The sequence below is a fragment of the Pyxicephalus adspersus genome, chromosome 2, assembly GCF_032062135.1.
Source record: "Pyxicephalus adspersus chromosome 2, UCB_Pads_2.0, whole genome shotgun sequence".
Classification (NCBI taxonomy): Eukaryota; Metazoa; Chordata; class Amphibia; order Anura; family Pyxicephalidae; genus Pyxicephalus; species Pyxicephalus adspersus.
Genome location: NC_092859.1, coordinates 25,486,133 through 25,511,886, shown reverse-complemented (window position 1 = coordinate 25,511,886; position 25,754 = coordinate 25,486,133). Strand labels below are relative to the sequence as shown.

Genomic DNA, 25,754 nt, shown 5'->3' with positions numbered 1-25,754 from the left:
CAACTGAGAGCCCCCTCCCTTACTCACTACAATCCTCCCATCTGGAAAAGCCATGTTAGTGTAACCACAATGGTAGCAAGAACACAGCTCTGTATACACAGCACAACACACAGCAATGCACACCAACACTGCAACACCATTACACCATTACACAGCAACACTGCTCTCTATACACAATACAACACAGACAGATAGACAATAACTCTGTTCTGTATACACTGTATAACACACACCAATGCACAACACTGCCCTGTATACACCATACAACACACACTGATACACAACAAAACAGCTCTGTATACAATGTATAAAACAAAGCAATGCACAACAACACTGCCCTGTATACACCATACAACACACTGATAGGCAAAACCTCTGTTCTGTATACATTGAACAACACAATAAGACTGCTCTCTATACAGCATACAACCAAAGTAATGCACAGCCACACTGATCTGTATACATTGTACAAAACAGCCATTTATACACTGTAAACTACCCAACCAATACACAATAATGCTGCACATACAAAACACAATGATACACAAAGACACAGCTATATAGATTGTACAAAACAGCTGTTTATACTGTTTATACAGTTTTAATGTATATACAATAATGCTGCACTATATACATCATGCAAAACACCATATTACACAATAACACTTAAACGTGTATTCTCCCATCCCCAGCTCTGATCTCTGTACAGGAAGCTCCCTGGATTAGTGGATTGATATCCTTTGTGGCTATAAATGAATATATTTAAATTAAATATTTTGTGCACTGAGGTCAGGTAGAAAACATTTGGAGAGGGGGATGTGTTTATATTTTTGTTCTCGTTATACATAAAAGTAAATTAATTAACTTATATGTGTATCTCATTAAACTGTGCAAATCTTACTGTTCATTCTTAGGCTGCAGTCGCCATGCTGCGGAGTGGGAGCCTTGCTGTCTGTGTGGAAGCAGTGGTCTCTCTGCAGAGGTCTGACATGCCTCCCTAGAGCTTTTTAATCAGCAGGAATTGTTACCTGGAATGCATTAGGCTTATTCAAGCTGAAAATTAAATTGCATTTAGTTCAATGTGGTGCAACAACTTTTGTTATTGTCACATTGTACACAGACAGAACTTTTAGAGATATGTGACATAAGAACACAGAAGTAGAAAAGGAATAAAATAACCCAAACCTCCCCACCACCTCTCCCAAAGACTGAAAATCATGCTTTTTATCAATTTATTGCAAGGAATTCTATAATCTAAACTATCACCAGTCATCCCACCAGAACAGGAAGAGATAGGAAATCACTCTAAAGGGGTCATAGATAGCAAAAAAATGCTTCTAACTTTTCCCATTTATTTAAAATTTTAAAAGGAGTATAGATAAAAAGTTTAAAGTCTTTGGACAGCCATGAATGATTACAAGTATTTTGTGTCTCTTCCACATCTACTCCGTACTTCCCATTAATGTGTGTAGCTGGATCAATCTCACACACAACCTCATTGTGAAGAGTGCGGAGAGCCTCTCATGAATGAATAGCCGTCAGTGTGGGAACTGGATGGATGAGGGGCACAAAAGAACAAGGTAACTGGATCAGAGACCGCTGGAAAACCCAGACAGTCTGTCCATTATATCACCTGGAAGCCTACATACACCTAGCAAATGAGAGTGGTACTGGAAATACAAACATCCAGAGAAATCAGACCATTACCATGCTTTTATCTCCAGCAAACATTATAATTCTAAAAACAGGAAAAAAATCTACTCACTTTAAGAATAAGTAGGAATTTCATATTGGTTCTTGCGTGCACGGAGTCTGCCATCAATTGTTCTTTCTTGTCATATAATCACAAATGATAGATTTTAACACTATAATGTATAACTAATATTCATAAGTTATAGACTGGAGAGAATGAGAGAAAGTATCTGTAATAACACATTTGGTCCATGAAACAGATATTCTGTCTACCATATTGCCTCTGCATACCGCAGTTATTCAATTGATCTGATCGCTATTAGAATTTGCCTTGTGCTGGGATTGGTTGAGTTTTTACAGTCCAGGTAAGGAGTGACATTTAGACAAAAGGAAATAAATCTAAATAGGTTCTGCAAACCTAAACCAGTGAAATATTGTTTTTTGTAACCAAATAAAAATGAACCATGCAATACATTGGATGCTCAGTGTGTGTACTGATGGACAAGAAAAATTGTTAAATCAATCAACCGTATTTCTGATCATATATTTTTCAATTCCAGGGCAGAATGTCTGGCCTTGTTTTGTAAATCATTTAGCCACTGCATTGCAATCAAACCTATTTTTATGGATTGTACATCAAATACTTGTAGTGGTTTGGAAATTGTAACAGCCACCAGCCAATAGGAGTGCAGTTTCTCTATTTTTTTTGGCTTCTGCCCTTCCTGTGCCCATCTTGCTTTTCCAGCTAGCCAATCACTGATGATATCAGCAGCATTCTTAGTGATAGGGCATTGGTCAGGAGAGGACGGGCATAGGAGAGAGAAGCAGAGAGATCCTGCACTTATCACTCAGGTACTTATGGGGTGGCAACGCTCTGATCCCCTCTCCCTATTGTGCTCTTCCGTTGTCACCCTGTCACTGAGACTTCCAATAAAGACTACAAATGGCTATTTCAGCACAGCATATAAAACCCTTGTGCACTCTTATCACCATCTAGAACAATGCCCTGAGAAATGCCATGCAGCCACCATTGACATTTTTAGCAAGCTAAATATCATTCAGTTAGGATTTACATCCTATTTATTACATGATATCAGTAACAAGAAACGAAATATCTTGATACAATAAAAGTACAGAAAATACTGAATCGAACGCACCCTAGCACCTTAGCACGCAGGAAACTTACACTTGTTTTATTTTTTTCATTACATCGGCATTAAAAGATTAATATAATAATTAAAAAGGCAGCAGTACAGTTTCAAATTCCACAGCCTGGTTTCATTTAAAGTGACGACCAATCACCAGTCAGCTCCCCTCTCCCCCCTTCCTTCACAGGTATTAGTATTTCACCTTGTGCAAAGCAGAGGACGGGACTGTGTGATGGGGGGAGAGAAGAGAAAGACGTGGGTGACTCTGAGGACCGAGAAGCAGAAAACGATTTGCTGCAGGTGAGGGGCATCATGATCCAGAGCCAGGAGAGCGCCCCCCAGACACAGGTGAGTGAGGATGATTTGGTAGCACTATGGTGTGCAGGAAAGGGTAAAGCTGTGCCATGGCACATCACTGCTCAACAAATATACTGAGCAAGCCTCAAACTACTCCTGCACAATAAATCTGAGCCTTGATAAGATTGGTGCACAAAACTTTTTAACTTTTTCTGGTAAGAAATAAAAATCAATATGTGGACCAATCCCTTGGCACATAAAAATTCTGCCCAAAATCATAAATTCACTAATAAAAACAGAACTACAAGGCTATCCAAATTCTCTGAATTTTTGGAGCATTATATTGCCTATTTCCCACATGCAACCCTTTTTGGCCTCCATCATAAAAGAATAAATTGGGGTGACAGAAGTGTGGCGAAGGTTAACACCTGCCTGAGCCCCCTATCATTTGTTTCCTGATATGGTATTGGGGGTACCAGTACTTCTCAGGTAGGACTTTTCGGCTTGGGCACAGACAAACTGATACTTTTGGTGCAAGGTACATTTCAGGCTGATCGAATGATGATGATTTGTAGTTGGGTTGTCAGCCTTTAGTTATAAACCCTGTACAGACATCAGATTACTTCGCTGGAAACAATCTTTTGTGATTCCAGTGGCAATTTAAGAAACAAGCACTGTACACAGGGCGAACCTCAGGAGTGCACAGTGGTCGTTCCCAATAAGTTGTTCATCAGTATACCAGAAGATTGATAAATTATTAATTAATATTATTATTATTATTATTATTAATAATATTATTAATAAACAGGATTTATATAGCGCCAACATATTACGCAGTGTTGTACAATAAATAGGGGTAGCAAATGACAGACAGTGACACAGTAGGAGGGGAGGACCCTGTCCTGAGGAGCTTACAATCTAGGAGAAAAAATAAATGTCAGGAGAACATTGTATCCATCATCAGATTTTCACCCAAGAAGAACACAACCATTCATTGGACGTATGTGTGTGTATATAGCTTTGGAGGGTGCATAGAACATTTACAACAAGCTGATTTATTAAAGGAATTAAGTATGTTCAGTATATAAGTGATGGGAATATTCACTTATCTAATCATGAAATAAGGAAAAGGAATTCATCTTTTCACATGATTGGATATTTGAAACGAATATTCACACAGTCTATTAGGTAAACCTCCCCTGCCCTTAGGTAAATCATTCTCTTAATCTCTTTCCCCCTATATTATTTAAAGGTCAGATCTATGCAGGGTGTGACCACGTTTTGTGGCACATTAACATTAGTTGCATTGAGGCAGCACATTGAAGACAAATATATGAATAGATGATAAAAGATGAATTGAAGAACATTTTTCATATGGAGGTAACTGTTGTGATGACAGCAGTATAGGAGCAGAATTTTTCTAGATTTCCTCTCACTTTGTTTCGTGTTTTCAGGACAGAAAGAGAAGGGACCCCACCTTTAATTTACAGTACGCTGAGATTATTGTATCCTACATCTGCTTCTCCCTAAATGTTCTACTAGAATATTTTAATTCTTTATAACTTGTTTTTGTAGCCTAAATTAAAGTGTTTTTTATTAATAAGTAATAAAACTAAAAGTTTTAATGAAAAAGTTTGAAGTTGATTTTGTTTGATATGAGTAGCTCCTCTTGGGGTATATCTATTAGATAATGTGGTGCAAACGCAATCAAATAGAAAATATCCCCAAATTTGGGAGCTCTGATCTGCTCCTAGGAATTATAGCACCCTAGCCTAACAAACTGTATACATTATGTGGGGGAGGTGTGACCACATCAAACTTTTCACCAACAAACTCTGTATGGATGCATGTATTGTATGTATAATTTACATATTTGACGTTTTGGTGTTGGCTGGGGGACCGGCAGTCATAGTTAGTTGAAATAGAACCCAAGTCCATTAAGTTCAATCACCATGAAAATTAACATACTAGAACATTTTTATGTACTAAAGCAGTTTCTCATTTGTGGTCCCATGGAACCCTAGATTTCTCCTCCAGAGGCTGCTGTAGGTTCCTTAAGTGATAAGTAATTTGGACCCCTCAGGTCAGTTTGAAGCAGAAGTGGATCAATCCATTGATCATCAGTCTGTGTCATACCTTATAAAATGTATTGAGCTTAGGTTAGTCTTGTTTTTTTGTGTGAGAAAACCTAATCATGTCCCCAATTGATAACCAGTTGTCTTTACAATCGGTGTCACTCTACACTTCCTCTATAAGTGAAAGTGATAGAGAGGGTGAATCTCCTCAGTGGGGAGTACAGCTGAAGCCCAGGCAAACCGGCAAATGCCAGGCAAATATTTTACCTGCCAAAAGATTTGTATTTCTGTTTATCCAGTTATCAGATATACAAAGTTCTGCCACAAAGCAAATCATTGTTTAGCAAGAAAGGAGACCTAATTTTCTTTTGCTGCAGTTCAGTAATTGGGAATCTCTTCTTTATTTTTGTCTTTACTCATATCTGCACGTCTATTGTATGATTGGTTGGCTCCTTGTACTGCTTCTTCCTACCCCCAGTTTGGGCTCTACTGTACAGCCATTGCAAATTGATCATTATCAGTAATGGATCAGTGAGGACCTATCAATGAACAATGTTGGGCGACCTCTGTACACATCAGGGTCTCGCCTTAGAAAAGCCCAACCAGTCATATCAAGCCAGAATCATCTGACACGTATACATAGCCAAGGGTACTTACACCACTTTGATGTATTATTGAATACGGGGCTACATAAATCTGTGTCGTTCATATCTGTCTGGATTTCATCTTTCAAGCAAAAGGTTCCCTTGGTAGCCATGTTATGTGGGGTCCTTCTGGAACTGATTTCCTTCTCTTCTATCTCTCTGCAGAACCCCGTCTCATGTACCCTTTGGACATGGCACTAAATATGAAGTCTTCCATCTTCCTGGTCTATTTTCTTCTGGATATTCTACCCATTCTATGTATGCCCAGTGCCCTGTGCCCTCACACCACCTTCTACCATGACTGTTGGATCCGAAGGTTTCCTGGACTCTTTCTCAGCTTTTCTGTCTCTGAGCAACGGGGTGCCCGGGTACTGCAGAGACACCCAGTGCCCTCTGCCCACCTCTGCAGCCGCAAGTGCTGTGACCAAGGTGAGAAGATTGTTATGTCAATGGTAAGACATAGAATATGATTGGCTGCTCTACTTAACCTATATCTTTATTTCATATAACTATGCCAAGTTTGGGTTTTATGTTTAGGTCAGTGGGAATGCAAAAAGGGCGTCAGTTTCAATAAGATCTAGAACATAGGACATGACCTCATATTAGCAGAAGGAATATTCAAAACTAACTACTTAGAAAGTATTATCTTATTCCGAAAAAAAGACTTCAAGGTAGTCAGTCGATCATAAATTTAAACATGATTAAGGTTAAAAAAGGTCCATACAAAGTTTTTAAAACAGGCGTCCCTAATGGACCGTATAATCCTTTTCTGCTGTCACTCTTATATTTCCATCACTTGATTTAGCTTAGATGAAGGTCAACTGCAGGTCAAAAGTGTACAAGAATCAGGCCAGGTACATCAGACAGAGCTTAAACATTTCTAAAACTGATATCAAACACAAGCTGAATGCACCCTGCATTTGATTAACTGTACATGCCAGGTGAACATACTTTAGATGCCTTTGGTGTATACTTTAGCCTTTGGTCCATCTCCAATCCTTATTTCTAAAACACATTAAAGGGTCTTCCTTCACTTGTGCTCAAAATAAAGTTGCCGTACATGTCCAGACTTCAATACACTGCAGTTGTTAACTAAAATATTGAGTGTTGGTGGCGGTTATCGTGGATATTTGTTCTTAGAGAACTGGGTGCCAACCCTTAATAAGTAAAGTAACCAATGAAAAAGAGGAGAATAAGAAAAGCAGGGTTTTCAGCATTGCAGTTGTTATCCCAATGGATTAAATTTCCTTATATTGTACATTTCAGTCGTTTATTATTCAGAGGTTTGTTTATGAATCAGTGCATCTGACAAAACAGGTCCAAGAATGCCAGTCCCTTTTTTAATCTTCCTGCATTAATTGTAAGGAAAGTGTTTGAAATCCTGAATTGGAATTGGAATTGCTAATACACTAAAGTTTTTTTTTTTTAGGAGTGTAGTGTATGCACCATTGGGAAGATTTACCTTCACTTCCTGGTAGTAAAAGCAAGTGTGAATCTGGAAAACCAAGCTGGTAGAGGTCTTAATGTACATTTTAAATTAAAAATAGAAATTGTATAATATATACGTTTTTAAAGCCCTGGAAATGATAAAACGCCTCCTCTGTTATAGATAGCACATTTGATAAAATCTGAAGTTTGTTTGATCTACCTTTGCAGAGTCCTGTAACGTCGCCGTCTTCTACTCTGAGTTAAGTGCTGGGACCATCAACTGCCACCTGGTGCACTGCCCACATCCTGACAGCTGCCTGGTCCAGCTCCATGGACACAGCATTTTGTTCACCGTCACAGCTGGTAAGCAATGGTTCTTACCCTGATCTTTACCAAGGATCTCTATGTTGTTTTAAACCTCCTATAAATACTGTATCTGAACACATTTCTAAAAATTAGACTCTTTAACCCATGCTTACCGGGCCTTTAATTTTTCAAGTCTTGGTTTACAGGTGTCGATCCAGATCTGCTGGTGTTTGAAAAATTGGGTCATGTTGACTTTAACCTGCGGTCATCTTTGAAATGGAATAGAGTGAATATATCGCAGTCTCAGGACTCCTCCGTTCCTGCCTCTTCCATGGTTCATCAAACTAAGGAGCACCACACAAACCAAGCAACTTCTTCCCCAACTATATTCCCATCACATTCACCTGTTGAGTCCTCCCCCAGGGAATCACCATCTAAACTGCCCTCCCCTGCAGACTCTCCCCTCCGATCTTTTCCACCAACTCTCTCTCTGACCCACACTCCTCCACTTGCGTCACAGAGTTCCCAGATCACCCGATCAGGGGACAGATCATATGATGGTGGCGACTTTGGTGCCAAAGATTTTCTGCCCTCCTCTCCACCACTTGGCCAGCCAATGTCGGACGCTGAAAGCCCGGCCCACCTGGATAGCAGCAAACAACACCTCAATGAAACCAAAGGCCACATTGGTAAGAACCACAGCTCTGATGCAGAGGGAGAGGACCCTGGAGGCCACTCAGCCAACCTTTGGGCCCTTCCGGCTCTTATTGGCTCCATGGTGACTTTATTATGCTGTTGCTCAGGAATATTGGCGCTGGGGTGCTGCCGGAGGAGGCGCAGAGGGCAGTACAAGCCTGGGAGGGCCTGTACCACAGGCAGAGGTACCCTAATCAGGTGGACTTTACTTAAGGACAAGGATTGATCCTTTTGCCAAAAAAAAGGGAGCATTGGACTTTGGCAAATGTTCCACATCTCTTCCTGCTGAAGGAGTCTGGTTGTTCCTCTGTAATTTATCTATTGTATGACTTATGTATAGCCAAAACTTTTTTTAGGTCCAGATAGATGAGGAAAGGATTAAAACCCCTGCTGAGGTATTTTTGGGGGTTTGCATACTTTTGAAAATGTTTTGTTTCCTGAAAAGAACAAGAAGTTAAAGGAAATCTCCCCCATATGATGGTAATTACATTCTAGGGCACTTGTACCTAGAACAGGTATCCATTGTAAGATTTCTGCTTACTTCTTGTTCAATCTTAAATTGTCTGTTTTGCTCACCGATAGAAAAAGAAAGAAAAATTTTAGAAAAATAGAAAAAAAATTGCCCCTTTTGGAAACAGCAAAAAAAATGTGACATAGAGTCTAACCCCTCCCCATTTAAAAAAAAAGTTTTGCCTTACATGCATCTTAGTATCGGGTGTTTAAATAATGTACCCTGAGTATTAAGAATATGTTAATATGTGTACAGCATGTTTCCTATTTATTTTAAGATTGCAGATGTGTAGCCAGAAAGCCAAAAAGATCTCATTTAAAGCAATTATAAAAGCTGTTTTATACTAGTAAAGTCTTCTTTACACAGACAGTTTATGCTTGTATTAGCATCACATGGCTACTTTCATTTAAAAATTAAGGCTTACATTTTCTGAACCTAAAATTACTTTTCGAAGTCATAACCCAACTTTTTAACATGTAAAATTCACAAGTAGCTGTAGTCGGGGTGTCACCTACCCCAGCATTCTGCATCCAGCTAATATCAGACACCAGTGCTGGCCTTACTCTGATATGAGTTTCTGCTGGTGTGCATGGGGTGACTGGAATGTAACATATAGAAGGATTACAGTTTTTGTGTAAGGACGATAAGCCCAATAGGAGGTTGTGTATAAGTATAATATTATACTTACAATATTATACTTAAAAGGTAGTATGGTGGCTCAGAGGTAAGTGCTCTGGCCTTTGCAGCACTAGGTCCCAGGGTAAAATCTTGGCCAGGACACTATCTGCATAGAGTTTGCAGGTTCTCCCAATGTGGGTTTCCTCCAAGTACACTGGATTCCGCCCACATTCCAAAAACATGCAGTTAGGTTAATTGGCTTCCCCCAAAATTGACCTTAAGTTGTATTAAAGACATAACATATGACTGAGTTATGGACATAACATTGTGAGCCCCTTTGAGGGAGAGCTAGTGACATGACTATGGACTTTGTACAGTGCTGCATAATGTGATGGCGCTATATAAATACTGTGTAATATTAAATACAAGCTTTAAGTCTAGGCACGTTCCCTAAGTAAAAACATTATTGGGCCCAAAAGCACAGTGATTTATGCAAGACGATACAGCAGGGTGCATGTAAAAAAATAAATATATACAGGATATAGTTTGGGGACTACACAATTGTTTTAAGGACATGGGTATTCTGTGACTAGAGGAACTGACTGCAATCTAGAGAATAAAGGAACCCGGGACCCCTGAAGGTTAGTTCACACTGGTGTCTGCCTTAAAAACGTGCATATTGAATAGGTTATTGCACATTTTACATTATTGTTTTAGGGTACCTAAAATAGGGCCACAATACACACATTGGAGCATGCCACATTGTTTGTTAATGTACCGCGCTAAGGTGTCTCGAACGCTCACACAGGTATACGGTCATATAAATCAGTAAATCAGTGCATCGGGGTGCTATTAATAATGAATGCCACCACAATGCACCACACACATTGCTGTGCATTTGTGGTAAGGTGTTGTATTGTGTTAACACAATGCAACAGTTATAGCCCTGCAACAGAGATTGGCAGACACTAAAAGGAGGATAAGGTCAGTGCAGAGTTGGGCTAACAGTGTTGTCCCGCTCTCAGTGATGTCTCTGTGAAAATCCGATTTAAATAAAATAATGGAGTCTAAAGAGCCTGTATATTGCTAGTTATTCACAGGTTGTCCTTACAGACGTGCTTATGAAAATGCCAGGTGCCTGGCTGCCTTTATCATCAGTAGTTTTGGAGTCACTGATGTATAGGAATGCTTGTTGTTTATGATTTAATAGATGATAATGTGTTAGAGGGTGTAGATGTTTTTGCAGCATACATATCTGTCACATTCTGGGACGGATGGGTTATGCTGTCGCACAGGTAACAGATCCCCCCCCTCCTCTTTCTCCCAGTGAGGTGGGGGGGTAGCTTTCTTATCTTTTGTCCAGGCCTTGTTCAATGCTTCCATTCTTCTCTAATGCAGTGTTTGTGTTCTCCGCTCTTGGGAGCGGCTGGTGAAGGTCACCGCAACTGGAACATACCCAAGAAAAGGGATTTCTCGTCCACAGATTAGCGGGAGGTCACCAAATGAGGCATGAATGACTCAACGGCACAAATTATAGCACATGATGCGTCACTGTGGTGACCCCCGGGTGACCATGGGATTATGCCAATCACCCACCCAGCTTTTCACCTGCTTTCACAGGTCTGGTGGTCGGAGTTAATCAGTGGAGCAGTCACCAGGTATAGGTGACACAGGTCAGGGGAATAAGAGGATTACATACCTTAATGGGAAAAAAACATCTTTAACCATTTCTGATTCCCCTTCCATAAGACACAAAATTAGGATACATGTTTTAACCTTTTCTCTCCTTTAACTGTGTTATATATGAATAAGTTAATTTACTGACCAAAAACCCCTGCCCATATATATTATAAAGAAGAGAAGTAGATGTGTTCTGTAGACTTTTCCCAGGTGATAACACTGATGATTGTTAGATACAGTAACAAGGCATTGTCACTCCAGAACATGAATTGTGTTACTTGCGGGATCACCAAGTGAAAATAAAGGGTAAAAGAAAAAAACTAATGCAGTCACTACTTCTATGAACTGGTTGGCTGAAATATGTAACTGTTGTTGTTTTTGGGTTTGCACTTAGATGAGGAAAGTGCAGCCACACACTGTACAAACCACAGAAACAAAAACTGTTGACAAGAACAATGTGTGTTTTCCAATCTGAAAAATAAGACAAAAACTCAAAGGAAAAAAAATTATATAAAGACACATTCTTAACTTGTGACAAATGTTAACACTTTGAATATCCCTGCATTTTCTATCTCAGTGACACTGCGGGTCTGGAAAAATACAGGAGGGAAACTTCAGAAAGGACATGTGAGAGGGGCTCTAACCATTAAACATTTATATCTAAGAGGAGCCCAGCTGGTGAAATACCATTCTGATTTCAATCTCCAGGGTGAAGCCATGTTTGCTGTCTTTGTAGGGGAAATGACCATGCATGTTACAACCCCAATAATTTCTAAGGATTGGACCTGTTTTAATAGAGGTGCCATGGGAATAATTTGCCTATAGAAATAAACAAAGCAAGATGGTGCATGCATGTTAGGAAGAACACTCGACCAGAAGCCTTTCCTTGCCTGTGTGGCACTGGAAAGTATACACAGTGCAGCCAGCAATGCACTCATGGAGGTGGCAGGAAAATTTCAAGTAAGTTTTTTAAAGCTCATCTCTGAGAAATATCAAGTAGCATTCATGATTTCCCCATTGGAGATTTTCTTTAAAGCTGGAACTATACAAAGCACAGTCTTGGAAGGGGAGTTTCTAACAAGTAAAATGAAGAAACCAGAGCTGCAATGAAACTGGTACTTTACCGCGGCAGGTGTAAGCTGCGGCCCCATATCTCCTCTTCAATCAGCCGTAATCTGTGGAGCCCATCTGTGTGAGCAGCTACACAATCTCTACGGCTATCAATGTTGCTTCTTGTGAAGGAACATGTACAATCCAATAGTTGCCATGTGGAGGGGGTGGAGGGGTATCACGTGCAACGTACAGAGAAACGGAGATGTGTTACCAGTGATTCTAAACCGTCTATGATAACCCCAACAATGAACTCCCATTCACTTCATTTTCATCTGTTAACTACATAATTTAGAGCACATCTCTACACTGACAACTGTAAAACACTTTTTCATCTGCCTTCTACATCCAAAAAAACATATGCTATAGTGTAGCTTACCCGTCTATAGCTGTGGTGGATGCATTAGTTTCCTTTTTCTCAGGAAAAAAATTCCCAAGCTGTATTTACCTTCTTCACACTCCAGAGCTGTCCCCTGCTTGCATCACAGGCTGCCCAATTCCAGCCTGTCCTGGACATACCTCTCCAAGGGTGCATCATTAAGCAATTCACAGTATCCCAGGAAAGATACCAAACTGTCTGTAAATCTAATGGGCCTGATTTTTAAAGCTCTCCAAGACTGGAGAGAATACACTTTCATCAGTGAATCTGGGTGATTCAGCAAACCTATAATGGATCTGGTCCATGACTGAAAACATTTGCTAACAAATAGCATATGACTTTTAGGAAATCCATTTCAGGTGTGCAGGATCATCCACGTTCACAATTGGTTATTGTACAATACTATCAGAGGAGCAACCACAAGAGCTTGATAAAATCTTCACTCTGCTCTATAAAAATTTATGCCGGGACAGCTGTGGCCATGGGCCCATGTTTTTAGCACTTTTATCCTGAGATTCACCTCATAGGATACAAATTACACAGATATATAGGTGATCAATGCTCTTCTGTATTGAAAATCTCATTAAGTAAATATGGCAGAGCAGGCAAATAACGCCATATTTGTGCCAAAATTTAACTTCAGGTAAACTCTACCATAACCAAAAGGTTCCAAAATTTAGCTGAAGTCACACCACTTTCACAGTAACAAGATAATAAAAAGATGAGGTTTATTTTTTGTCTGTTGTTCACATTTAAAACAAGACAAATAATGGGCAACAGACAGTTTTGTATGGACAAGGGGTAATGGAATCACAATGGTTTCTTGTGACTTTTGGAGGATTCAGTGTCAAGCTCTCCCTACAAAACTGTGTCCCTGCACCTCCCTCAATGGAGAGATTTCGCTGTAGTAGATGTCTCTCACATCCACAAAGTGAATCGCATTTCACAAAGTGAAATCACAAAGTGTGATTTCCAAAGTAAGTGGATGGTGTCTCCAGCCCTACTTACAAGGCAAAATTTCCCCAAGGTTCATGATGTTCTCAGTGATGTAATTTTCTCCTATGTAAGCATTTCAGTGTAGAATTGCAGTCTGGAAAATTTAAGGGGAAGATCTTGGTACTGCAAAGTTAAGAGATACAGGAAACCAACATGTGATTCCACCCACTAGCAACCAAACAAACAAGAAATATCATTTGAGAGTGGCGAAAATTCCACATACACAATGAACATTGGAGTTTTTGGAAACTTAGAAGTAGCACTGGCTGGAGAGGTGCCTATGCGATGCCCAGCATACTCTTTACACTTTGCTTGTAGGCACTGATACTATCTTCAGTCTCGCCTTGATTGCGCAGGTTCAGCATTGCACTGCGGTATTCGTGAACAGCAGGAGACTTGAGGATTTCTTCACTGGAACTGGATGCACCACGAAGCCTAGAAAGTGTCTGTAGGGCATTCTTCTCAGACCTGCTGCCCTCCCATATGTACTCGTCTATGTCACACTCCTCCAAATCATTCTCCCATGCTTCAGTTTTCTGGAGAAAAAAAAAAAAGTTTGGTCAACCCTGTGATCTCTGTAGGAGGTAATAAAAACCTGGAAGTTTCACAATGACACAATTCTAAAGCGGCATACACACGTGCAATATTAGTTGTTGGAAAGGATCTTTCATGACATGCTGTACACATTCGCAGATTTTCACCCGATATGGGCCCTGAGCCGAATATCGGGCGAGAACTGTTGGGACGTGTGTACATAGCTTTTTGTTTGTTGCACCTAAAAAAAAAAAAAAAAAAAAAAAAAAAAAAAAAGTTTCTCTTCACTTCCTGGGCCATGAGCAACAGTTAGTAAAATAAATCTCTACAAATTAGGGGAGTTTCTTATTAAACAGCTAACACTGGATCAGGTGTTTCCAGGGGGAAGATCTACTAAAAGCAAACATTTCAGTTATTCTCCCAGCAGGGACATAGACTGCAAACAAAACAACAAAAACTTTGCAGTGGTTCTAGACATTCCCTATATTCCGTGGGGGGTGCATAAGGGTGAGAAAAATAGGTTACGTTTTATAAATACTTTCACTCTATTTCTTCCATCCCCATCCCAAGTATTACAAAGCCTTGGCCAGCTTCCGTGTTAATGTGCCACTGTGCTTTGAGTAACTTATCCTAAGACCACAAGGGATGTGTGACGTAAAGTTCCCAAGAAACTTTGGGAAACTCACAATCTGCAGTAAAATTTGTTATAGAAGTGAATTAAGCATAATTCTCCTTTTACTTTGTAAAACACTGAAACCAAGGTAGCGTCTCACAAGGCCAAGGCTGCTCGCCCTGGGATTCCCCCCATGTCCTGCCACTCAATGCACGATCCTCAGGATCATGGAAAAATCACAAGTGTCACAGAGGCTCATAAAATATGCAGAGCAATCAAAGCCAATTCGTCCGGTGAGGAGTTGCTGAATAATTCATCAGCCACTGAAAGGTAATGAAAGCAGCCCGGGGCTTGTGTGAGGGGGATGGCCTGGAATCAGATGGCACACAATGAATTCTGGAACGGAGCAGCACCAAAGACGCCGTATTTAGGCTCTGCCAAATCCTTAGACTGGCATCAAAGTTTGGAATCTCCTGAACCACAAACCAAAAAACAAAAGCCCACAAAAATGCAGATTTTAAATTTTTTTTTCACTTTTTTTGTGATTAAGAAAAAACATGTAACTAACAATGTTTTGTGGACCACAACAGCCAATTGTTCAATTTATCTTTCTAAGCTGGAACAAAACAACTTTTTAGACTATGACAATTAGAACAACTAGTTTTATGCAGCCATGGTAAAATGTTCTCCCTGCAAAGGTAAAGCTGAACGCCAGCTGAAGTATACACAGTATTGCAGCAGTAATATAATGTATGTTAAGAACTGAATTTACCACAATATCAGCCTCTTGTTAACAAAAGCAACACAAGGAGCATGCTGACAAAAGGACTGATAGAGATGAGCTTAGCTTCCCCTGCTCCCCTTTTCTTGCTAACCCACCAGCTGGGGAAGGGACAAGACCTGCGAGTAATACCTAACTGAAGCAAAAGTAAAATCAGGTCTTAGGTTATGCTGTATAAATGTCAAGACTAGATACAAAATTTATAGGCAGGTAAAACTGTGTCTGTATAAGTATTTTATCTGTGTATTTAACCTCCAATTAAAACCTATAGTATAGGACTAGTATTTTGCTAGAATTGCTCATTTTGCTGATGAACTGTAGTATCTCAGCACACCATGAAACACAATGGTTGTCTTTGGTAAGATCTAAATACCATTTTACTACCTACAAAAGTTTCAATCAAAATTAAATTTTGTAGACAACTTTTAAAAAAAGAGATCATAAAAGCAACACTTACACAGGATTCATGGTAGAGAACTGTCAGCAGGTACATGGCATAATCTTCATTCTGCATCCTAAGGGGGCACCTGAAAAAAAAAAAAGTTGTCACAAGGATATTCTCATGTTCAAGCTGGCACAATGCCAGTGCCTGGATAAGGATAAGGCATAAATAAGGATGGTTTTATTCACCTGTCTGTCTGGATAGACAAAATATCACTCTCTTTATTGTACCGAGACCCTGCAAGTTTAATCAACTTATTTCTGGCATGTTTATCCAGATTCAAACTGGAGAGCTTTATCTGGAAAGAGTAAGAAAAATACAAAAAAATAACTACAAATGATGCATTTGTAAAATTCAATATTGTTGACGTATGAAGCAAGTGCCTCTGGCTTATAAAATTATGATACAACCATGTACTAATAAAAAGAGACCCCAAAAACTGTTTTATACAACAAATTAAAAATAGAGTGTGTCAAAGCATGAACCTAAGGGAAGAAAAAGAAAGACAAAAGGATTTTGTTTGCATTACATAATATAGGTTACTACCAGGATCACTTTTTAATGAGCAAGTTCCTTGATTGTACCTGGATATAGTAATAGAGCAAAGACCCCAAGAGCTCCATTTATAAAACAGGGAATAAGACATCCCCTCAAACATCCCCTGGTAGGAAACTATTACGGTCATTAAAACCCATGGACCTAGAAGATTCCCATATGGGAATGTCTGATTGTCCGTTTTATAAATAGAGCCCTGAGATTCTATTTTATCAAAAGCTTAAGAGTCACTGTCTGCATGTGTTACACAATGTTTAATAACTAGTTCTGTAGGTGGTCAGATCATTTGAGAATCTGCAATTAAAGGCCAAAATTAGAAAACCAGATTTAGACCTGCTTGTGGGCAAACTGAAAATCGACACAACCCACTTCATGGTAATCAGAGCAACAGAACATCTATACCCATTACTTGGACAAAGGGAAGTTTCCAACTCAAGATTTGTGGCATGCTGCTTTCAGTAAGGGAATACTACAGATGAGACATGCCCCCCACTGCCAATAAAAAGTTTATTTTGTCCAAAACTTGCCACCCAAGCCTATAGCGGGTCATAAAGTATGCAACCATCTTACATTTGTTCTATCTTTCAGGGACTGCAAAATCCTAGGTCTACACATTAGATATGCTTATTATGAGGGGTTTCCTGTATGCCTCCACTGAATTTCCAGGTATGCATATCTACTGCACCAAATATAAGACACTTCTACCATCTCTGTAGTCTGCACATCTGCTGCGCCTATGAGTGGATGGTACCATCTCTGCCAGATTGTTATTTATGTAATAAGGAATGTAGCAATCAGACCAGAGCAGGAAATATTGGTAGCTCGACCTCCCTGTAATTATTTTCACCAGGTTCCATTTGTATTTGAAATGCTACTTTTTAAGTTGACAAAAACCTAAATAAACCTGTACAAAAATAACATATAGTGATGAGCCCTGTGTATTCTTTAACTCAGCAGTGTTTTTGATTGGGAGTTCTCAGCTACAGATAACATAAATGGCTGCGGTACTCACTTGAAGGGTCACTATCCTGGCTTTTGGGTTGCGGATGGATGGTCCAGCAAACACATAATCCACAGACGTGAGCTCCAGAGGGAAATGCTGGTTGCATTTGTCATCATCAGAGAGTGCAGCTGGCCAAGCGCTACAAAAGTCTATAAAATATACAAATACATAATTCCCATCTGTACCCAGAATTCATTGGCATTATTCAAAACACTGCTACATGGCTTTACTCAAAAGACCCTCATATTTTTACTATTAATAATTTATATTATTTTACTGTATAGAAAAATAATACCGTTTGTCCCCGCAGGAAAAACATGGGCCATTAAAGTCCACCCCTAAATTGGAACCTATCCAAACCAAGATCAGAAATATTTTACAGTTTGCCAGTCATTAGATGTGGATCTGCATTAGTTTTTTTTTTTCAAGCTTTATTTCCCTTTATTTTAACCTGTTGATCTTGCTAGTAACACATGTCCAGTCCAAGGATGACAATGCTCACTTACTGTACTGGGCAAAGAATAGCAACACTGTCACCTTGGGACAGGACAGCAGAACATTCTCCCTTTTTTCCAATAATACAGAGGAAGACGTTCTTCAGTCCCCAAAGAAAGCTAGGAACAGTGTAAGTGAAAAAAGAAGAGGCAGAGAGCATGAAAGTTGTCAGCTCACAACATTTATTTTAATTGCATATTTGAAAGAACAAAAGCAAGGGAGAGAAGTGATTAAGATTTATATACCCTTTAATGTGGAAGTCAGGGGCAGGTTGGTAAGGAAAACTTTTAATGGGAATATATAGTAATTTTGTGTATCTTTATTTATTATGGTTAGAACATTAAAAGTATTTTGTTTGTTTTTTTGTCAGGAAAATACTTTGTAGTATCATTTGGAATTTGGAGTAATCCACTAGATGGCGCTCTAATCACATGACTACTAAACTGCCTAACAAACAAAACAAGCCCAATAATTCATTACAATAGTTACATCCCCCTATTAAACAAGTTTCAGGATTCAATTATACAAGGGGAGCCTCAGAGCATGTTATACCTACTGTCATTTTGGACACCTTTGTAGGTCTCTCGGAACTTTGTGTCAAATATAAAAGATATAGAAACCCACACAATTAAAAATTGCTGTCTTTTACCCTGTAAAATGTACCACTGAAGCATTTTGTTATACCAGTAAAAGGAATACCTGTTCAAAATGCCAGAACTCCAATGAGTTTTTCCTCAGCGATGAGCGACCCTTAACTCCCCCCCACCCCAACCTACCTGCCAAAAAGCAGAGCACTCACCTTTCAGAGCAGCACAGTGCTTCTTAATAGCAATGGGGGTTAGGTGCAGGAAGTTGGGAATCTAAAAATGTATCAAGAAATAAGAGATGTTATTAAAAAGAAGAAAATTTTATTTTAATTATCCCTGCCCTCCCTAGAGGCAATGGACAAATCACAAGCATTTACATATTGAGTGAGCCCCATGCAGCTGATTAAAGTTACAAAGTTTATTTTTCACACAGGTAAAGGACCAGAGTGGTAGTGGAACGAGAAAAAGGTACGCAAGTGAAACATCTGAACTAGACAATCAAGCTCATCTCTATGCTGCTTATTATTATTATTCTGCCCACAATGTGGTGTTGCCCTAAATACACAAGTGCACCTATCTGACCACCTGTTAACATAGGAGATCTGAAGAAGGTCACCACAGGGTCACTCATACCTTATAAGTCACCTGTAAAAGCAGAAGTAATATAATTCCTGTGTATAAAAACCACAGATGAGTCCAATTCCTCTGTGCATCCCCCTGCCACCTCCACCACACGTCTTGTAAAATCTGATGAGCAGAAACACCCAGAGTGGGAGCAAATATTCTGCATACCCAGAAGTGAGAAATAATAGCTGTACCAGAGAGTAGAGATGTGGGGGCGGGTTATCTTTCAGTAATGGTATGGCTGAAGCTATGAGCAGATCTTATTTATTTATCTTTTAAATTAAACTTTGAGCTTTGCACTGGTGCCAACCCCCACCCTAGTAGTCCTTTAACCTCCCTGGAGGTAATAATATTAAGTATTTCTAAATGTCAGAACAGTAAATTTCAAAATACCGCCCCCCAGCCACACGCTCACACACACATATGCCCGGCCGGCATCTGCTATTTCTGGCCTGGCGTCCCTAATGTTCACACGCCGCCGACGAAGATGCCAGCCGTGCATCACTAGGTTACACAGATGACTGGCATCGCCAGTGGAAGAAGATGCTGGGCTTCGCTGGAAGAAGCTACAAGCACCGTTTACCAGGTAAGGTGTTTAAACTCCCTGGCAATTCCACCCCGAGTGTGGCTCGGGGTTACTGGTTTTGGTATGGATAATTCACCCCGAGCCACACTTGGGACTACTGCTAAGGAGGTTAATATAGTATACAGCTTTACTGTTCTAAAAGGAGTTAGGGGTGAGGCTAAGGTAATCTTTAACAAGAACAGACAGTGTCTGCATACTCGTAATACCTCTTAGCCTTCTTGCTTTATTACTATGAACTAACAGTAATCTCTTCTTTACATATTATATAAGATGCTCAGCTGCAACTGTCTGGGTCTGTATCGCATTAACTTTGAAGACATAATAAATAAAACCCTGCCTGCAATATTAATGTCTTCTTTCTTTGCCATTGCTTGGCACATGTTTACCTTCACGAGTTCCAGGTTACCATACTTGTCCGGGGGTGCCGACCGTTTCATGGGAAAGCCCATTCGTACTGGAAGGGGCACAGTCGATGGCTTGAATGACGCAGCTGACGGATATACGCTGGTCCAGTCTTGATCTGGAAGCATTCTTTCTGTACGGGGAGCCAATGTCTGAAATAGAGCAGTAAAAAAAGTGAATAAGAACAATTTTGTATGAAAACAACACCAAACAATATCAACAATATCCTTTTTATGGAGTGTTTAAATGGACATCGGATGAAAAGAAAAGAATTGGAACCAAAACATAAAAACAATTGACAGTTTAAGGAAATAGAAATCCATGCAACATAGACATGGACAGCAAATAAAATAAACTGGTGGAAATGGTCCAGTATCTGAATTGAAAGGAATATTCGATACCACTCAATTGCTTTTTGAAGGTTTCAGGAATATAAACTTATCCGGGAATTCTGCACCCTCTTCATCAGGGCCAATAATAGATATATGTAGGGCTGTGTACTGGCAAGTATCTAGTGACAAAATGAGTACTGGGATACAGGGAATATGACCAATATAATAAAATATATTGCAAAACTGCAAACAAAACATATATTGCAATTTGAAAATTGTGAAAATTGTAAAAGTAATGCAGTGTTCAACCAAGAATTTTATTTTAAGGCCAGGTGGGAAGAAATTGTAGGAGGGTGGTGCCTGGATTCTGCAAGGATCCAGCCTAATTGCTTCACTGCCGGCCCAATCCATATTGTGGTCTGTACTGCTGCAGTATTGTTTGAAAACAATGGATGTCACTGCCGCGTGTTGTGACGTAATAATCAGGTTTTTTTATGCATACCTATCATCATTATTGCTACCACCATTATTGATATATGTATGAGACCATTAAGGGTGTTTTGGACTGAACTCCTGAAGAAGCAGACCAGATTTGCGAAACGTGTAGCGTTATAAGGAAATTTTACTGTTAAAGTACCTTAAAATCCCATCTTTTGGCCTTTTTCCCTTTTGGAGGTCCTTTTTAAAATAGAAACACGACCCTTTGCCTATTGTTTGTGCTCACATAAAGATCTGGTACCTATAAATTGAAATTTAGTTTCAAGGGGTTTTTAATTTAATGTACAAATTCACTAAACCTAATGTTATATTAAGCGCATGAATATTTTCTTACACCCCTAGTCATATGTATTACAAACAACATTTTTTATATATGTTACATTCTATATTTATTTACGCACCCATGTAAATACATTTCCTACATGATTATATTATAACAAAATATCTTGTGTTAGCCCTGATGTAGAGGACACAGATGCCTGAAATGTGTTGGTTATCCAGTACCTTCTAAATATAAAAAATAGCACAAAATAATAGGAAAAGATCTGATGACAAAACAGCTGTGTGATTTACCTGCAGAACAAACAGCAAACAATAGATCTAAATATGAAACATTCGTTATAGGGTGTGGAAAGAGGAGGGAAGTTACAATAAAAACAAAAAATTACTGTTACTGCTAAAGACAGACATACAAATATGTCATTTGTGCCATTGTTACAGTTTAAGGAGTCTTACTTGGCTTTTGTCCCATCTTGGTTGCGAACGTGGCCTTTTGCGGACTGAAAAAAAAAGAAACATTAAAAATAAACTATTTCCAATATAACAAATGGATAGAGCATCTCAGGTATAACACTGGTTTGTATAGCAATGCTGTCCGCAATTAAAAGGTTTACACAGAGCAGCATATGAAAAGGTTTATTAATGAGAACTTGGATGTGATTGGTTGCTTTTAATGCATGGTGCCATGTGCATATCACACATATACAGGATGTATTTGTGATCTGGGGAGTAATGATATCTCTGCGAGTGGAAACAAATACCCAGAAGTGTTACAATGATATACAGTGAGGGAAAGAAGTATTTGATCCCCTGCTGATTTTGTACGTTTGCCTTCTGACCAGTCTGTAATTGTAATGGTAGGTTTATTGTAGGTGTGAGAGACAGAATAACAACAAAAAAAACCCAGTGCCTAAAAGTCAGAGCTTGATGTGCATTGTAATGAGTGAAACAAGTATTTGATCCCTTCGCAAAAAATGGAATTAGTACTTGGTGGCAAACCCCTTGTTGGCAACCACAGAGGTCAGATGTTTCTTGTAGTTTGCCTACAGGCCTGCACACATCTCAGGGGGGATTTTGTCCCACTTGTCCCTCTTTGCAGATCCTCTCCAAGTCAGTAAGGTTTTGAGGCTGATGTTTGGCAACTCAAACTTCAGCTCCCTCCACAGATTTTCTATAGGATTAAGGTCTGGAGACTGGCTAGGCCACTCCAGGACCTTCATGTGCTTCTTCTTGAGCCACTCCTTTGATCCTTTGGCCATGTGTTTTGGGTCATTGTCATGCTGGAATAGCCATCCATGACACATTTTCAATGCCCTGGCTGAGGGAAGGAGGTGCTCACCCAAGATTTGATGGAACATGGTCCCGTCCATTGTCCCTTCTATGCGGTGAAGTGTCCTGTCCCCTTAGCAGAAAAACACCCCCAAAGCATATGTGTCCACCTCCTTGTTTGACGGTGGAGATGGTGTTCTTGGGGTTAAAGGCAGCATTCCCCCTCCGCCAAACTTGGCGAGTTGAGTTGATGCCAATTAATCAACTCAATTTTGGTCTCATCTGACCACAACACTTTCACCCAGTCTCCTCTGGATCATTCAGATGTCCATTGGCAAACTGCAGACGGGCCTGTACATGTGCTATTTTAAGCAGAGATTGACAGTTATTTTGTGATTCTTCCATTTGCAAGTTATCATGCCAACTGTTGTCACCTTCTCACCAAGCTGCTTGGCGATAGTCTTGTAGCCCAGTTCAGCCTTGTGTAGGTCTACAATCTTGTCCCTGACATCCTTAGACAGCTCTTTGCTCTTGGTGGCTAGCTTGGAATCTGATTGATTGATAGATTGATTGCTTCTGTGGACAGGTGTCTTTTATACAGGTACTGTAACAAGCTTGGATTAGGAGCACTCCCTTACAGAGGTTGCTCCTAATCTCTGCTTGTTACCTGCATACAGGGAAGACACCTGGGAGCCTGAAATCTTGCTGGTTGATAGGGGATCAAATACTTATTTCACTCATTACAATGCACATCAAGCTCTGACTTTTGAGCACTGGGTTTTTGAGGGTTCTTTTATTTTTATTCTGTCTCTCACACCTACAATAAACCTACCATTACAATTATAGACTGGTCATTTCTTTGTCAGGGGGCAAACGTACAAAATCAGCAGGGGATCAAATACTTCTTTCCCTTACTTGTGTATATAAGCAGATGACAGGTCCACTTAGGAGACTGGTAAGTGTAATGCTCTCTTATGGTAATTTAAGTAGTCTAAGCCTGTAGAACAGTCTAGCTGATATGTTGTGGTTCAACCAACAGAAGATCCTGGGATTTGTAGTTCTTCCTAAAACAGATGCACATGAAATGCTTTGATTTTTTACATCCAGGCCAAGCTGTGGGTTACAAGTTACTCTGGGTATTGTTGGACCCTCTGATGGCAGAACAATGTGTGTTGACCTCTTTTTAAAAATGCTATCTGCCTGGCTGTGTGCGGATTTATTGTTTATCTGAGTCCCTATCCTGTAATAGCAGCAAATAAGTGAGAGAAATGTCAGAATTTGTTATCCACTTGTTACAGGACTCACAGATTGCACTGATGCCAGAGTATCAACATGACAGCCAGGTAACTAGTAATACAGAATTAGGGATCAGCAATAGTAATTTATGTATTTCTCCAATGACAGGATATATTTCTGTCCTCCCATGACATCTAGAACCTTGCCAACTGGACGGAATGCATATTGGAGGCTGTCATAATACAGAGAGAATAATAGAACTTACAGTTATTCCTTAACAAAACAGATACAAAACATGCTGGGAGTTGTAGTCCTCCTGAGAATGGATGAATGCCAAGTCCAGTTATGCCTTTTAGATCAGATAGGAGGCATGATGGGAGTTGTAATCCCCTGGTACAAGTATAAAGAATGATGGGTGTTGTAGTTCCTTTGGTACAGGTATGAAGCACACTAGGTGTTTTAGTTCTCCTATTACATATAGGAGGTATGCAGGAGAGTTGCAGACCCCTAATACAGGTAGGGGGCATGCTGGGAGTTGTAGTCTACTTGCTACAACTATAAAGCATGCTGGGAGTTGTAGTCTCCTTGCTACAATAATAAGGCATGCTGGGAGGTGTAATCTCTTGATACCAGTATAAGGCATACTTGGAGTTGCAGTCCCTTGGCACTATTGTGGTGTATCCTGGGAGTTGTAGTCTCCTTGCTACAAGTATAAGGCATTATGGAAGTTGCAGTAACTTGGCATTTTTATGAGGTATGCTAGGAGTTGTAGTCTCCTTGCTACAAATATAAGGCGTGCTGGGGGTTGTAATCCCTTGATACCAATATAAGGCATGCTGGGAGTTGCAGTCCCTTGGCACTATTATGGGGTATGCTAGATGTTGTAATCCCCATGCTACAAGTATAAGGCATGCTGGGAGTTGTAGTCCTCCTGGTACTGACAGGCGGCATGCTGGAATTTGTAGCCTCTCCTGATACAGAACGAAAATATAATGGGAGCAGTGCCCTATCATGATACAGATCATAGACATTCTGAGGGTGAAAGACCCCCTGATACAGACAGGAGACATGCTGAAAGGTGTAATCCCCTTGACACAGATAGGAGACATGACGGATGCTGTGGTTTCCTCCTAAGACAGAGCGCAGTCTTAGTCCTTACAGACACACAAAGCTGTACATTTATTTTCTTACCTTTTCCTGACACTGCCACGCCATTGCTGTAGTGCTGCACCCTGCCCGGGGTCACACCGCACAGCCCGGGGGTCCGCAGGGTCACACAAACCCTGCTCAGCATGGACGCCGCCATCTTGCTACACCCAGAATACGGAGCGCGGAGTGGGACAAACCAAAGACAGGCAAAGCGGTGCGCAACCTGCCAATCAGAGAAGGGGCGTGGACAAACCACCACTGGCCACGCCTGCTGCTGTCAGTGCTGAGTGAATTGTGTGAGGTGATTTGGCGAGAATAAAAGTCAATGGTTGAACATCTTTCTGTGTATACAAAATTTTCGAACCAGGGGCCCAACCTTCCCTGCACTTACCCTGTGGTTCCCAAACTGCACTCCACACCTCCTAACTAACCTTAATCCCTTCTACCTGGTGCAAAACCCAAACCTCCAGGTAACCTGATCTAGAACCTAAACTTCAAGGTGAAAAAATCTGCCCCATTCACCCCACTGACACCAATGATGGGGTAAAAGTCATCCGCTGACACCAATGATGAGGTAATATTAACTCACTGACATCAATAGTGGGGTAATATTCACCCACTGACACCAATGGTAGGGTAATATTCATCCACTGACACCAATGGTAGGATAATAGTCATCCACTGACACCAATGGTGGGGCAATATTCACTCACTGACATCAATAGTGGGGTAATATTCATCCACTGACACCAATGGTGGTGTAATATTCACTCACTGACATCAATAGTG

General features: G+C 40.1%; 2 protein-coding genes across 2 annotated transcripts; one reads left to right on the top strand and one right to left on the bottom strand.

The window, feature by feature from the left end:
* Nucleotides 1-3,001: 3,001 nt before the first annotated feature.
* Nucleotides 3,002-10,187, top strand: MANSC4 (MANSC domain containing 4). The gene is made up of 4 exons (XM_072403078.1): nucleotides 3,002-3,188; nucleotides 6,022-6,285; nucleotides 7,513-7,647; nucleotides 7,797-10,187. Exons 2-4 carry the CDS (start codon nucleotides 6,033-6,035, stop codon nucleotides 8,510-8,512), a joined length of 1,104 nt encoding a protein of 367 aa, XP_072259179.1. The 5' UTR covers nucleotides 3,002-3,188; nucleotides 6,022-6,032; the 3' UTR covers nucleotides 8,513-10,187.
* A 3,108-nt stretch (nucleotides 10,188-13,295) lies between these two features.
* MRPS35 (mitochondrial ribosomal protein S35) lies at nucleotides 13,296-25,140 on the bottom strand. Its single transcript, XM_072400104.1, has 8 exons — nucleotides 25,008-25,140; nucleotides 21,768-21,811; nucleotides 20,187-20,354; nucleotides 18,803-18,863; nucleotides 17,518-17,657; nucleotides 16,139-16,248; nucleotides 15,966-16,035; nucleotides 13,296-14,116 (listed from the first exon to the last, which is right to left on the bottom strand). Exons 1-8 carry the CDS (start codon nucleotides 25,120-25,122, stop codon nucleotides 13,859-13,861), a joined length of 966 nt encoding a protein of 321 aa, XP_072256205.1. The 5' UTR covers nucleotides 25,123-25,140; the 3' UTR covers nucleotides 13,296-13,858.
* Between the last annotated feature and the right edge of the window lie 614 nt (nucleotides 25,141-25,754).